General features: G+C 47.0%; 2 protein-coding genes across 7 annotated transcripts; both read left to right on the forward strand.

Moving 5' to 3' along the window:
- The first annotated feature begins 23 nt into the window (after positions 1 to 23).
- Positions 24 to 10,975, forward strand: rev1 (REV1 DNA directed polymerase). Of its 5 annotated transcripts, none has more exons than XM_040200796.2 (22): positions 24 to 631; positions 1,428 to 1,503; positions 2,333 to 2,465; positions 2,956 to 3,124; positions 3,226 to 3,750; positions 3,843 to 4,672; positions 5,415 to 5,513; positions 5,628 to 5,738; positions 5,847 to 5,937; positions 6,029 to 6,157; positions 6,250 to 6,404; positions 6,486 to 6,605; positions 6,697 to 6,917; positions 7,013 to 7,185; positions 7,300 to 7,529; positions 7,629 to 7,774; positions 7,870 to 8,154; positions 8,291 to 8,381; positions 8,484 to 8,689; positions 8,773 to 8,923; positions 9,018 to 9,120; positions 9,205 to 10,975. In XM_040200796.2, exons 2-22 carry the CDS (start codon positions 1,438 to 1,440, stop codon positions 9,314 to 9,316), a joined length of 4,146 nt encoding a protein of 1,381 aa, XP_040056730.2. In that variant the 5' UTR covers positions 24 to 631; positions 1,428 to 1,437; the 3' UTR covers positions 9,317 to 10,975. The 5 variants fall into 5 exon arrangements, with proteins under 5 accessions (XP_040056730.2, XP_040056729.2, XP_040056728.2 ...); XM_040200795.2 differs by having other exon boundaries at positions 37 to 631; positions 8,481 to 8,689; XM_078090216.1 differs by having other exon boundaries at positions 320 to 631; positions 1,745 to 2,465; positions 8,481 to 8,689.
- Positions 10,976 to 11,364: 389 nt separating this feature from the next.
- txndc9 (thioredoxin domain containing 9) lies at positions 11,365 to 14,470 on the forward strand. 2 transcript variants are annotated; one of them, XM_040201676.2, is made up of 5 exons: positions 11,365 to 11,467; positions 12,611 to 12,811; positions 13,269 to 13,387; positions 13,705 to 13,959; positions 14,056 to 14,470. In XM_040201676.2, exons 2-5 carry the CDS (start codon positions 12,638 to 12,640, stop codon positions 14,174 to 14,176), a joined length of 669 nt encoding a protein of 222 aa, XP_040057610.1. In that variant the 5' UTR covers positions 11,365 to 11,467; positions 12,611 to 12,637; the 3' UTR covers positions 14,177 to 14,470. The 2 variants fall into 2 exon arrangements, with proteins under 2 accessions (XP_040057610.1, XP_040057611.1); XM_040201677.2 differs by having other exon boundaries at positions 11,386 to 11,467; positions 12,616 to 12,811.
- The last annotated feature ends 698 nt before the right edge of the window (positions 14,471 to 15,168 follow it).

A 15,168-nucleotide genomic window follows, 5' to 3' on the forward strand; every position in this document is an offset into this window, starting at 1 on the left:
TATTTTTATTATTGGTTATCTGTATGCGAGCTGTGTGCCAGTTTGACGAGTGCAGTCCTTGTTGACTGACTAGATAGATGAGAAGCTAATAGCACATGTGTGCATACATGTATATACGTGTACTTTGGCCTATCACCCACCGGGAAAAAGCCAGTTAGCTATTCATGTTCGGGGTGGCAAAATAACACATTAAAGGGTTCAGTTTGTTCCACGCCCAAACGCCGACTCGCCGTCGAACGTTTTATTTTGAAAATACTCTCCGGAACTACTTTACCTCCCTTTCCTCCATTGACTCCCAGTGAGGAAACGGTAAAGCGAAGACTACCAGGCGGCAGAAATGGAGAGCAAACGGACCGGGAGGAAGAACAAACATGTTGTGGAGACATGGCGTGGCACCGAGACCAAATAGGGGGATCTCAGCCCACCAACCGGAGCCCTCTGAGGAACAAAGTCCCGGTCGAGGCGTCGAGCCATCGGTGACCGTCCGGAGGATCCTCGTTTCGCGTTGCTTTGGTCTCACCTCGTAACCAGGAACGCGCTCAACGCTCGCGGTTGGTCACTATCTGCGGGAGAGAAGTCAGCGGCGAGCCGCCCGGTGTCCTGACGGCAGAAGAAAAAATAAAATAAAAAGGTAAGTCATTAAAAAATAAAAACGACAGACGTCTATTAACAGAACTATCGCTCCGTGCGGCTGTTTGTTTACACCCCGCGTTTAACGCACGAAGTTACGCAGCCATTCCCATTGTTCGGTTCTCACACACACACACACACGCGCGCGCACACACTTCTACTCGCGTCTTTTAGCGCCGCTCGGGATCGACGCGATGTTCCGGGTCGTGGCGCAGCGGCGGCGCGTGCAAACGTGGCTAAGCTAACCGCCTGTTAGCCGCTCGCGTGAGGAGTGTGACCGGGGTGCACGTGGGGCTCTGCAGCAACACAACGTTTACCTGTCAACGCCAGAAAAGACGTGCGCGCGCGCCCCCCCCTGCTCCCTCGCGGCCGTGCCCTTGGACGCAAAGCTCAGCAGCAGCAACAACAACAACAACAACAACATTTGTGCCGAATCGACGTTCCACCACGGCGGTGAATTGGCAGCAGCATAAACGTCACTTGTCGCCGCTTTGTTCTTTTATTTGCACGCTTTTGTAAACTAGTAACACAACAGGACGCGCTCACTTCTCAAACACGCGTCCGCTGTGTCCAATAAGTTGGTGTTTTCAGAAATGACTGACTCGCCTTTTTCTGATCGGCGTGGACACCCAGCTGTGTGCAATGTGTGTCCATGTCTCCTCTAAATCAGGCTGCCTTTTTATTTTTTATTTTTTATAAATAGCTCGATCAATTGTACCAACGCTAACCTGATTAATGTCTGAACACAGTGTGACGCGGTCGCATTGATGAATAACTCCTCTTGTTGCTGCTTCCAGGGAGCTCAGTATGAGTCGACATGGGTGGGAAAAGAAGAGAGCCAATGCCAGCAGTGACAATGGTTGGGCTGAAAAGGTGAGTGCTTTGCCCCCCCCAGCCACGTCCTCGTGATCCCACTTGAGGCAGGAATAACATCCGTAGAGGACGCAGCCTTGAGGTGGGTAAATAGGCACCCGAATGTGGATTCCTGAGGACTGCCTAAAAATAAAAATGATATGCAGTGGGATAAAAGGCGCCGTGGTTCGTGCACACGAGGCGTCACGATATTACTGTGGAACTAATATTGAACAGCCGTGTTCTTTTTCACACCCTGCAGTTTCATTATAACAGCTCAGAGCCTGAAGCAGATCACAAGTCGGTGTCTAATTAGGTCGAAGCCATACTGCCGGGCAGAGATTTAACAAGACTGGGAGAGCTGCATAGAGCCAGATACGTATATATGTACATGCATAAAACATACTAAATCTGCAGTAGTATTGCCATACAGGTAAGGCAGTAAGTACTCACTACAATCATTTAATATCCGCAGACAAACATTAGCTTCTAAAATAAGTATTAATTCCTTTGCACAAAGCAACTTGGAAGTGCCACATATAATGTTTATAAAATGATCACAGTACTCATCTGTTAAAATACAGCTTGCTTGGTGACGGGGTGCATTGTATGGAAACAGTACCTGTACACTAATACAGAAGAAGGCCTATTCTCTCCAGCATATGAAGACATTATATATATCTATGGTTTTTACTGGCGTTCTGTGACCATGCATACATTTGTAGTGGGGTTGTAATGTAAACCAAAAAACCTCCCCCTTCAACATGCCGTTGCAGGTTTTCTGTGAGTCTGCATGGCCAGTTGCTCTGAACGATCTTGTGAGTCGTGTCCCTGCTCCTCTCGTTTCTAGGGAGGCTACATGGCTGCCAAAGTGTCTAAGCTGGAGGAGCAGTTTAAACGTGATGCCCCCAGAGAGAAACAGAAGGACGGGTCCTACTCTGACATTTTTAGTGGCGTGTCCATCTATGTCAATGGATACACAGGTAACGTTATGCAACGGTGCCTCTACATTTCAACTCTCCCAGGCAATTTCATCGTCCTTACCAGTTGCAAGAGCAGAGGTGTCATGCAGATGTTCCTGCAGAGGAATAACTTTGTGATTTGACCTTTGTTTCTTTCCCCTCACTTAAAAGTATGATTGCTTTGGTGCTTTTAGGCATATGTTAATGTGTAATAATGTTCATTGTTAGGTAAGAAAGACCACTTCATAATTATAGTATTTCCATAAATTAAAAAATCAGAATTGTATAAAGAGCATAAACCCAATGTTGATGTCTTTCTTTCCCTTCCTGTTAAGTCATGGTGCTGACTGGCACTATTTTTTTACTGATGTGTATGTTTCCTGTGCTTGTGATGTTTTGTGCAGATGCAGAAGCAGGACCTTTGTGTTGTGTAGATTCCCAGGTCACTGACATTACAATTTATTTGAGTCATTTCGGGTCACTGCTCAATTGTTTATCTCTTGGTATTTAGAGCCGAGTGCAGATGAGCTGCGCAGATTGATGATGCTGCATGGTGGCCACTTCCATGTGTACTACTCTCGCTCCAAGACCACCCACATCATCGCCAATAACTTGCCCAATTGCAAAATTCAGGAGCTCAAAGGGGAGAAGATCATCAGGCCACAGTGGATCACTGACAGGTGTGTTCAGATGGAGTTAAGTAGGCTTTGCACATCTGACTATACATCGTAAAATATTAGTGGAAAAATGTCTTGTTTGCTTTGTAATTTGTTGAAAACAGTGTCAAGGCTGGACATCTCCTGCCTCACCTGCAGTACCAGCTCTACACTAAACATAAAGGCCCAATCTTCCCTGGCGCGAGTCTGCGCCAGACGTCCGACACTGCCGGACCGAGCCACGGGCCGCTTCAGCCCAGCGTCCATCAAAGGCTTAATCTGCCCCAGCACAGCGCTCAGCACTCGCCGCTCAACCGCAAGGAGTCCATGTCCAGCTGCCAGAATAACTCCATCCCGAACTCCAACAACAGTCCTCTTCACCAAGACAACGACCAACCTCAGTCCGTCCAGCAAAGTTCTGCTGTTGGCTTCATTAACCCCCGGCCAAGTCCCACATGGTCAGCTCTCCTCAATGCAGATCCCAGACACAGGAGCCTGCACTCTGACCCAAGCCCCACAAAGCCCCACCAGCCGGCTCTTCAAACACCTCCCGCTGATCTCCAGCACCAGAGAGCCAGCCAACCACAACCTCAGAGCAACTCTTTCTGCAACGCGGCCCGCAGTGGCCCCAAGGAAGTTGATTTCAAAATGTGAGGATGAAAACTTTTTTTTTTCTAGAGTGAGGGTTGGATCTTGTTGCTTAAATTCTTGCTGAATAACTTTTCATCTCTTAATCTCACAGAAACGGATCACTTCAGACCTCATTGGAATTGATCAGCCATTCAGAAGTGAATGGAATGCAAAAGTGTGGCAGAGGAGATCCCTTCCCGCCGGTGGTGAAGGAAGCCCATCTGACAAATGGACACACTCACCTTGTTAATGGTGCCTTAAAGCCAGAGGTCTGGCCCCCTGTAACTGACGGACCTTCTGTCGAGAAGGAACGGAGTCCCGACGATAAACCTCAGAGTCCCCCGGTACAGTTTCAGACCAAACCGGACCCGTACGAGTTTCCCCACAGTCCCCCGAAGCAATCAGACCCGTCCTCCGTCTTTCCGAAGCCGCCCAACGCACATGTAGCCAGCGAGCAGAGACCCAAACCTTCCCCGCCCACCTACCACGAGGCCGCTGGTACAGAAAGCCAGCACCTCCCAACGCCGCCCCGTCAACCCCGTCCAGCCGGTTCGGATCCCGACCAGACTCCCCTTTCACCCGCACCCCGCGCCCTTTCACACAGTCCCATCCGACTGAACGGAAGTCACCGCAATGCCTTTTCCCCCGAACCCGCTTCCTTTGATGCGACCGACGAGACAGCCGAACCCGACGCCCCCGCAGAAACGGTGCCGTCGGCATCGAAGTCATCGAAGTCATCGGCACATCTGCTGGCTCAGACCGGCAGTCTGATCTCCGAGTACTACTCTCACTCGCGTTTGCATCAGATCTCCACGTGGAGGTCCTGCTTCTCGGAGTACGTCAATGAGCTGCACGGCAAGCGCAAAGCGGTGGGGGTGGGCTCCTTTCCTGGGAAAGACAGGCTGAGGAAATCTGTGGCCCCCCATTCCGCAGACAGTCAAGGTAAGGAAGGGTCACTGTTGTCTAAACCATAATTATTATTAAAGGAGGTTGTAATTGGTTATCGCGGCGGCCCAGTGGTCCGATAAGCAAACCACACAACTACTCTTCTACCAGTTTGAATTCAGACACCAACTGCGTCACTTATTCCACTTATTTTCATCATTGTGTCTCCACTGTCAACAGTCAGTCATTGCTAAATGCTTAAAACTCTTTTGAAATAGCGGGTACCATTAGCGTGTACCGGAGTCAATGTCATGGTGTTTTCCCAATAGATCCAGCAAACCAACATAAATCAAAGGGTTGCTGTGTGTTTGGGGATTATAGAGGCAAAAACCTCCTTTTGCTGCCTAGCCAACGGTGTATTCTGGTCCTGTACCTTCTCACTACTATAAAGAAGGAGTATTTGACCACAGTGTTAACTAATAAGCAAACAAACCCAAACTATGTCTTAAATAACAACACAAATTAACTAAACTGGCCAGAAAGTTGTAATATGTCATACAAACTAACCTAAATAGTTAAACGATACTACTTCAAATGATAAAATGTTATTATAAAGGTTAGACATCTGTGTTGTGATCTCAGATATTACAATGTTTGTACCCCTGCTTATTAAGAGATACCCACAGTACCTGTGTTGCTTTCTGGGGATGCAGGTGGCATCGTCTGAGGTTGTGTTCACGTCTTTTTGTGATATGGAAAACTTTTCCCCTTACCATGAAGTGCTCATTTGTGTGGTCAGGCACGTCGGCGCCTGTCAGTGTCAAATCGTGTGTTCTCCACGTGGACATGGACTGTTTCTTTGTGTCCGTTGGGATCCGATACAGACCCGAGCTCAAAGGTGAGCTGCTTTTTTTTTTTTCCTCTTTGAAACATTGTGCCGCCTGTGACCTTTTAACACGGGGACCTGCTACACAGAACAGCCCCTCACATCTAGTTCACGGTCGTCTTGCAGGGAAGCCTGTGGCTGTGACCAGTAACCGTGGACACGAGCGAGTGCCGCTGAGGCCCGGCGCCCGACCTCAGCTGGAGCTGCAGTACTACCAGAGGAAACGCACTCACCCTGGTGAGCTCTTCCTGCCTCACCTCTCTGCCATGGAGCAGCAGACTACCCTTTACTTGTCTTACTTTATGGTACATGCCTGGCTAAGTGTACGCCCGTCCTGCCTTTCAGATGAGGAGCTTCGCAGTCCTGACTGCCATGCGGAGCAGGACGCCGCTACTCTCTCAATGGCGGAGATTGCATCGTGCAGTTATGAAGCCAGGTGAGATAAAAACGTGCATGCATTTGGAAATTTCTAATAAACAGCCCAAATATCTGTTTCTAATTCTAACCTCCTCGGTCGTCCCTCGCAGGAAGGCAGGTGTGAAGAACGGGATGTTTTTCGGCAAAGCTAAACAGCTGTGTCCCTCTCTGCAGTCCGTCCCGTATGATTTTGAGGCTTACAAAGAGGTGGCCATCACCATGTACGAGACTCTGGCAGGGTAAGAGGAGGTACCTGGTCAATGTCTCACTCCCTTCCCTGTCGCTTGCACACCAAGCGACCTCACCGTCTTCTTCGTTTGGTTCTTTGCAGTTACACCCACGACATCGAAGCTCTGAGCTGCGACGAAGTGTTGATCGACGGTTCGGCTCTGCTTGCTGAGCTGAGCGTCAAGCCAGAAGATCTGGCCAATGCGATCAGAGCAGAGATCAAGGAGAAAACGGGATGCTGTGCTTCAGTGGGCATGGGTGAGTTGATGTTGATGTTTGTCTCATGTAAAATCCATCAAGAGAGTGATTTAATGTTTTAATCAATCAACATCTGCTCAGGGTCCAACATCCTGTTGGCTCGCCTTGCCACCCGTAAGGCCAAGCCGGACGGGCAGTACCTCCTAAAGTCTGAAGAGGTGGATGATTTTATCAGGGACCTGCCAGTGACCAGCCTACCAGGTAGCCACAGCGCCACCTGTTGTTCATGTCCTTCAGTCTTTCAGCTGTCTCGTGGTAAATAATTGATTGCTTGTCAATTCCTTTTTTGGAGGCGTCGGGCCTGTTATGGGCAGAAAACTTGCTGCTATGGGTGTGAGGTCATGCGGTGACCTCCAACAGGTGTCTCTGTCTCAGCTGCAAAAGAAGTTTGGCCCCCGGACCGGACAGACCCTGTTCCGCTTCTGCCGAGGTCTGGACGACCGTCCCGTCCGCTACGAAAAGGAAAGGAAGTCCGTCTCAGCTGAGATGAACTACAACATTCGCTTCACTGAGGTTCGATCTATTTCCTATTCCATCGGGTCCTTCTCCTTTGCATTTTGCAGCCCATCTCTTGCTAACCACCCCCCCTCTCTACATATGTTGACTAGGTTGATGAGGCTGAGTCTTTCCTGACTAACCTGTCCATGGAAGTGCAAAAGCGTTTACAAGAAGCAGGGCTGCGGGGTCGCAGAGTTACCCTCAAGGTCATGGTTCGCAAGGTCGGAGCGCCACTGGAATCGGCCAAATACGGGGGTCATGGCATATGTGACAACCTCGCCAAGTGAGTCAGGGATCTTCATCGGTGGGAGCTACGGACTGTTGATAATGTCGTCCTCGCTTCGCCTATCCATGTCCCGGCCTCTCTGTAGACTCATCGTCTCTCCGTCTCCGTCAGGACTGTGATGCTCGCCCAGTCCACCGACAGCGGTCAGCTGATTGCCGCTGCTGTCATCAGGCTGTTCCACGCCATGAAGTTGCAGGTCGAGGACGTGAGAGGAGTCGGCATCCAGGTACAGCTCCTCGACGGACATCCGTCTGTCCCCCAGAACTCCGCGGGCCCCGGGACGCGCTCCGTGAAAGAGATGCTGCTCGGCCGGGGAGCAAGTGCGAGATCCAGCGAAGGCGGTTTGTGCAAAGTCTTTGTTTTCAGTAGTGATTCCAGATCCGTGTTACGGGAAGCCGCTGACAATAACGCACGTCGGGACAATGTTTCCTCAACCACAGGCCCTTCATCTGTCCCCCCGGCACGTCCTCTGTCCTCCCCCGAGCCGGTCCCGGGTACGAGCAGAGACCTGCAGCCATGCGGGCAGACTCCAAAACATTCTCGAGCGCGTCTCAACTTCAGCATCGAGGTCCCCTCCCCCTCACAGGTAAAGGCTCGAAAGGAAACCTCTGATCGATTTTGAGCGAGTGCTGAAAAGTCTGGGTTGTTTCCAACATCTCGTGTTTCTCTGTGATGTAAAAGGTGGATCGCTCTGTGTTGGAGGCGTTGCCCGCCGAGCTGAGGGAACAAGTGGAGCGGTCGTGGACCGATCGTGACGGGAGAACGAGTAACCATCAGTTGCCCGGTGCGCGGCCCTCTGCTCCTCTTCCTCACCCTCCCACTCTGAAGTCTCGTCCCACCTCCCCTCTTTCTACTCCTGCGCCAGGTGGTGCACTACACGCTGCCCCTGCGGGAACGCTCTTTCTACAGATCCCAAACCAGCCAGACAGTCTGGGAATTGTACTGGAGCTTCCAAACTTCTCGCAGGTAGGGAGGCACCTACTCATTGGAATGTCAAAAGCTGTTCTTTAAATGTGCATTTTACCCATTTGTCTTAAGCAGATTCCATTGATTGTGACAAGCTATTCTTTTCCCCTTTTGTCCCTCGTCTTTCTGTCCGCAGGTTGATCCGGACGTATTTGCTGCCCTTCCCAAAGAGCTTCAGGCCGAACTGAAGTCTGCCTACAACCGCGTCCAGCCTCAGGGGAAAATATGTAAGCCTGGTTTTATTAGGAATAGGTTTTGCCTTTTCTTCCTGCTATTGTCAGCATTCATCCTCTCTTCATCTTATGTTTTTCCCCTTGATTTCTCAGCAGTGGAGCAGACGAATCCGCTGTTGCAGCTGAAACAGCCGGGACTCGGAGTCGGTATTAGTCGAGCGAAGCGACGCTACAAGAGGAAAAATGCAGTGAGCCCTGTTAAGAAAGGCCCTTCCCCCGTGAAGACGCATCACACGAACAACAGCCCGGGCAAAGCGCTACAACCTCCTATGAAGTCACGAGAGCCTATGAACACGTTACAGGTGAGCCAATGAACAGATTCACACATGAATACGGGGAGGCAGAATGTGACAATGGAGAATTCACGGTTGTTTTCCCTTCTCAGGCTGATCACGGTCCCTGCACATCGACCTCAAAACCAGAAGTCCCGGAGGCCCTGTCCAAATTCATCCCTCGCCCCGCTCCAGTGTTGGCCGGAGCCTACGACCTGACGGACATTAAAACACTCCTTCGGGAATGGGTCACCACCATAACAGGTGCACAGCGAAGAACCGCTCCGTGCTCCGTACGGCCGCCCCGTGCAGTTCTTTAGTTGTTGTGAATATTTAATCACTTCTTCTGTTTTGTTAGAACCAATGGAGGAGGACATCCTGCAGGTGGTGAAATACTGCACCGATCTCATTGAGGATAAAGATCTGGAGAAGTTGGATTTAATTATAAAATATATGAAAAGGTACTGAACAGTTAAACCCCCTCCAATCTTCTGCGTCCCGCCCCGCCTACTTCTTTGACTCCTTATGTTGTCCTCTCTCTGCAGGCTCATGCAGAAGGCGGTCGAGTCGGTTTGGAGTATGGCCTTCGACTTCATCCTCGACAACGTGCAGGTGGTTGTGCAGCAGGCTTACGGCAGCACTCTGAAGGTAGCGTGAGGGCGGACGGAGTACTGCCTGCGCTGAGTGATACCATCACACCACCACCCCTGTTTTGCCACTTTCACAAGGTCACCTGCAGTACAAAGTATGACCTCTAAATGATGATTCTCCTCCTGAGAATGAGACGCACATTGACGACCTCACGAACAATATGAGAAAGTGTTAAACGACCCACGACAGTATTTGAATTTGTACAGTTTACTTGCTCTTGTAAAGGGACAAGTAAAAAAAAAAGGCATTAAATGTACTTGGAATCGACTCACCAAAACTCGGGATAATCGTAGCTTTTCGCAAAATCATAATTGTAATTCTTTTCAAAATAAATGTGAAATTTTATATAAGATTTTTACAGGCAGTGCTGAGCTTCTTAGACAAGACATACCTTTTACAAGATTTCAAATCCCTGTGCTGATGGGTGTTTTCCCTCTGTTATAGCAGTTGAGTCCTATGTTGACCTACGGTTTAAATAATGTTACAGTGGCACATGCAGAGTTATTTGTTTTCATGTATACAGTTGAATCAGTCTAGGTTTCAAAGAATCACTGTCTGACAAACAATCATCATGTTTAAAGCACCTTTTTAGAAGTATTACAATTAGCTAGTGCTGTAGCACTTCGAAGACATTACACTTTATCATACCAGAAATTTTAGGAACAGAATATATAATTTTTCATTAACTTTTCTTTGGAGCTCCATGCCACTAACCATCTTAAATATGCTCTGCTGCGTACAGCAGTATCTTTATTTTTCTGGTCTCTCGCAAAAAAAGTGCCAAACAGTGTTATCATAGTGTGTTAATAATGTTTTTAAAAGACAAATTTGAAAAGAAAAGATATAAGTGGAGGATGAACCTCTTGTATTGTTTACACGTAGTGAATTCTTAGTAACTGTCTTAAATTGTAAGATCTTCTCGCGCTGTAATTGTTTGTAGGTGTTCCAACACGGACATGTGAAGCTCTTCATGTGAGGTTCACTTTTGATTCTCAGTAGCACTCTGACTTTGATGTGGACAGGGGTTATGGCAATCAATGAGTAGCCTATGCAGTTGTTTTTTTCACAAGCAAGTGAGAAGTCTCTTCAAGATAATGTAACATTTCATACAGCCTTTGTACCTGGAGTAAATCTTTTTCTAGTGTGTTTCCAGCCTACTTACCCATTTTACAGACCTGAATATTTCAATAATTCTGGATTTGTAGCCGACTAGGTGACCGTATTTTATAACTCAACGTATGTACTTGTGTACTTCAAACAATGGAGACATTTTTACGTCTTCTGGCTCATCATTGTATTTCTGTCAAGTTAACTCTCATGATTGGTGATCAGTAGTACTCCGCAGATGCGGCTGGCTGGCTGGCTTGTGATCCCACCAACCAAGACATTGTGTGTGCGGTGGAAAAGTTTGTTTAAAGCAGTTTCCCCTATATGCAAACCAAAATCAATCATTATGGTCATTATTGTTGAAATGAATGTAATTCAAAATGGGCAAGTCTACACTCACTTCGAAGATGTTTGCTTCTCTTCACCTGTTCGATCGCTCTAGACGTTAAAATTAGCCAGTCTTGTCTTCTATAAACTGGCTTGTGCCTGAAGACCCGAAGCTGTGAACTTGTTTGTAAGTTTTCTAAATCTTGGTAATAAACCCTAAACTATGTATTATTTCATGTGTCTTTGTTTTTGTTTTAAAGTTACGAGTGTAAGAGAGGGATTTCCAATCAATGTCAAGCTGGTTTTGAAAATAATGAAGGGGAAAAAATTACATTGAACCTACTGTAGTTTACAAATTGGAAATAGTGATGAATGTCTACGCTTGGAAGATTAAGGTTGTTCATATTTATCAACGATAACTCTACTCTATTTATTATAAGATGCTATGTCATAGTATCTCATAATCTGATGTAATTATGAGTTTCTAATTTTAATGAGGCTTACGTATATTTAGATTCGAGTCGTATAATAAAAAGTGAAGCCATAGCAGACAGTATACCTTTTAAAGATTTATTTTTGCAGATAAAAGTCTCAAAAAATGCTTCGTTAATTTAAGAAGTGCCCGGATGTGGTTCGACGTCAGAATAGGCCTGTGGTGACGTAGCGTCCGTTGTAACTGTTTGCATTTCGCGCAACAACTGCAGCGTCTGCGAGCTCCATCGGGTAACAATGCTTTGTGTTTCTGAATTAGCTTATTGTACTTTAACACAACACTTTATTGAAGTTTATCATCTCACACGCCAGTCACGTGCTTGTCTTTGTAAACGTGCAACATTTACGTGACGTCCATCGCGCTCACATAACTAGTGAACGTCAGCTAGCTTAGCAGGCTAACGTAACGTTGCACAGACACACTTGTCTTCTTTGGTGGCGAAAATTACCACGTAAACTAGTTGCATTGCCCAATTGACTGGCGTTTTTGTTACTAAATGAAAATAAATCTTCATAGTAAGTGTCGAACAGAGAATTAGACCATAGCCAAGTACGCAGCTAAGCTAATGCTGGCTAACAACCGGCTAAAAGGTGTGCCATAATGTCACCCGGGCTTTGTGTCCAACGTCACTGCGCTGCTCAGTCAGACCGCTTTCGGGTGACAAAACCGTTAAGGCCGGCGCATGCTTCTGCGTCTGCGTCGTTGCGTCGATGCACTCGTTTCAACTCATGCTTCTAAAAGTCGTGCGTGTGTTACAGAGCAATTCACCGCCAGAACAACAGGCGGAGTAACGTGTTTTGTTGAAGGCGACCTAGAGAGTCACGTCTATTTATTTGTTTATTTATTTATCATAGACTGTATTACCCCGTGCATCGCCACTGCTGCTTTTATCGCGGACACATTTGTCCCGTATTTTCCTCCACAACTTTGTGCACCTCTCGACAGGCGTTTGCGGCGATCTCCCTCCGTGAATCCAACCCGCTTAGACAAGCGTCGCTCTGAAAACGCAGAAGCATAAATCAGGCTTTACTCAAAAACACGTAAAGTCAATTGACATCAATTCACAGCAGTTCACAACCGCCTCGGATAGATTCGTATGGTCAGCGTAGTAGCCGACCATGCATTCCCACTGCACTTCGTTAACATCTTAAATTAATGCACTAACCCTGAAATGGACACTCCGTGCATGATGGATATTTTGTCCAACCCGTCTATAATCGATAGCCTATTAGAAAAGCTGATTAGTGCGACACAATACAATTCACATCCTCGCAAACTACTGCCTCCAACTAGACCATTTTACAGGGACATTTGAATCTTAATGTGGTCTTTTTTTGTTTTGCATTTTGTGTTCTCTACTCTCTCCGATCCAGAGAAGGTTTCACTGGGAGCAGGTAACCATGGCCAACCAAACCATGGACATCTTATCAAAGGTTTTGGAGCAATCGGCCAAGCTGGTGGAGGAGAAGGTGGATGCACATTTGAGCAAACTGAATGAAATGGATGAGGATGATTTGGACAGACTGAAGGAGAAGCGATTAGAGGCACTTAAAAAAGCCCAGAAACAGAAGCAGGTATGTGGGATGTTTTCTTTGACATGTTTTTAGTCTGTTAATTGTCAGCAATTACATCGAGGGCAACATTTACATCACAACGTCGCTTGTAACTGCTTATAATTCTGTATAACTCAATATGTTTTTTTTCATCTGCCATATTATCAGACAATGGCACCTCAGCGGCCCTTTTTAGAAATAATTTGAGTCAAAATGACAGCAGTTATAAATCAAAACAATTTCTGTAGTGAAGAGTTTAGTAGAAGTATTTTAATTTCATATAAAAACCATTGTCAGAAGCTGCGGGTGGATTGAAGGTCTTAACTCTTGTCTGTACATCAGGAGTAAAAGTGGGACCTGAATGGGAAAATAGTTGATCCACCCATCAGCCAACAAAAGTCACGGCTGGTTTCATTGTGCTTGAATATAGAAGCCAGCCTCATTGTTCTGCTACTCACCAGAGTTCTCTTCTCTTTAGGAGTGGTTGACTAAAGGCCACGGCGAGTACAGGGAAATCGCAAGTGAGAAAGACTTTTTCAGCGAGGTCAAGGAAAGCAAGAATGTCGTCTGCCACTTCTACAAAAATTCCACCTTCAGGTAATTACATTGTGTTTATTTATGGTAGTGACAGCCACAGACGTAGGAGGGTGAAGTTTGACAAAAGCTCCATGAGGCAAATCTGTGATATTGTGCTGATACACAAACCATTCTATTCATAGTTCTAAATGAGCTGGGGAAATCTGCAATGTACATGTTTAGTTGAAGCACCCAATTTGGCCACTTTTAGGAATACATCAGCATTTGACACCCAGGAGTCAGCGACGTACCTCCAGAAAACTCTGCTTCAAGTTCAGTGAAACCAGAGAACCATGTCATTTTATCGCTGAACTCATCGTTCTGTCCCCTACATGCAGATGTAAGATCCTCGACAAACACTTGGCCATCTTGGCAAAGAAGCACGTTGAGACCAAATTCATCAAACTGGATGTGGAGAAGGCCCCCTTTCTGACGGATAGGCTGCGGATCAAGGTTATTCCCACGCTGGCTTTGCTTTTAGACGGAAAGACGAAGGACTACGTGGTTGGATTCTCTGACCTGGGAAACACTGACGAGTTTCCTACAGAGATGCTTGAATGGAGACTTGGCTGTGCAGATGTGATCAACTACAGGTGAGACTTGCACTGGACTCCCGCCGGCACGTTTTAGGCACAGTGAAGCGATGAAAACAGGCTCTCATTTCTTCCATCGTTTCTTTCCTGTTCTAGTGGTAACCTGATGGAACCTCCTACAATGGGACAGAGATCCGGCACCAAGTTCACAAAGGTGGAGAAGAAAACCATCAGAGGGGGAACTTACGACTCAGATTCTGATTCTGGAGATGACTGAAATGCAGCTATGTTTGTGTGATTTTTCTCTCTCGGGCTCCCACTTTAACAACAAATACTAGACTTCAGTAAGCCCACTTTCTCAACTCAAAATCCTCTTCCCTGTTGGAATCTTCTCAAATTGACATTTGTTGTTGGCATTGAAATAGCATAACAAAAGAACCGGTGAGCTGTATCGATAGAATCCCAACTACACTGTCCCTATTTATAGTTTTTTTTGGATTCAGACTTGTTTGATGATTTGTCTGCCGTGTGGCAAATGGTAAAATATATTATAACATTGTTTTGTGCTAAAGCCGTGTCTCAAGTGTCTTGTATTTGACCCTGATGTGCAAAGAGCAGCATGATACAAAATGTTTGTTTGCAGCTATGCCCTGAGAAGGGAGGGCGGTCGACTCGATCTCATAGACGCTTCAAAACAAAGGAGTTCTGTTCATGGCCTGCGGCAACTGAGGATGATCTTGAGGTGCGTGCGTGCGTGCGTGCGTGCGTGCGTGCGTGCGTGCGTGCGTGCGTGCGTGCGTGTGTGTGACCCTCAGCTTCACCTGGGTTCTTAGCTCAACCTGATTTGATTTGTGCACGGCACTGGTCTTCATGTGTATAAAAACTCAGCGGTTTTACTGCTCGGAGACGCAATTACACCGAACGCTGAGATACGTGCTTGTGTGTTTGACCTCCTGCTTGCAAGCAGTAGTTAGAGCCAGATATCTGCGGAGAATTGCTCATGTTGACTTTAATTGATAAACGTGTTGCGATCCTTCTCATCAACCAACTCGGGGGGGATCGGATATCCCGACACCATGAACCATACTGAACAGCTGTTTTTACAGCTGGAACACATTTGTACTCTATCACTGTTTGACAGAAACAAATAGATCAATAGTCTACGGGCACACTGGGGGGGGGGGGGTCAAAGCGTGCGTTCCTTTGTGCACGCTCGTCCTAATTGGACAACAGGGACCTGATGTTAATTAAAGCTTCTCTTTACACCAA

This window comes from Gasterosteus aculeatus, chromosome 16 (assembly GCF_964276395.1).
Source record: "Gasterosteus aculeatus chromosome 16, fGasAcu3.hap1.1, whole genome shotgun sequence".
Classification (NCBI taxonomy): Eukaryota; Metazoa; Chordata; class Actinopteri; order Perciformes; family Gasterosteidae; genus Gasterosteus; species Gasterosteus aculeatus.

Excerpts from the sequence above, each read along its gene's own strand:
- txndc9 (XM_040201676.2), top strand. The coding sequence starts at position 12,638 with ATGGCCAACCAAACCATGGACATCTTATCAAAGGTTTTGGAGCAATCG. Across the intron at positions 12,812-13,268 it reads AAGCCCAGAAACAGAAGCAG|GAGTGGTTGACTAAAGGCCA; the intron begins GTATGTGGGATG and ends TCTTCTCTTTAG. Across the intron at positions 13,388-13,704 it reads TACAAAAATTCCACCTTCAG|ATGTAAGATCCTCGACAAAC; the intron begins GTAATTACATTG and ends CCCTACATGCAG.
- rev1 (XM_040200794.2), top strand. The coding sequence starts at position 1,438 with ATGAGTCGACATGGGTGGGAAAAGAAGAGAGCCAATGCCAGCAGTGAC. Across the intron at positions 6,606-6,696 it reads GCCAGTGACCAGCCTACCAG|GCGTCGGGCCTGTTATGGGC; the intron begins GTAGCCACAGCG and ends CCTTTTTTGGAG. Across the intron at positions 7,775-7,869 it reads AGGTCCCCTCCCCCTCACAG|GTGGATCGCTCTGTGTTGGA; the intron begins GTAAAGGCTCGA and ends GTGATGTAAAAG.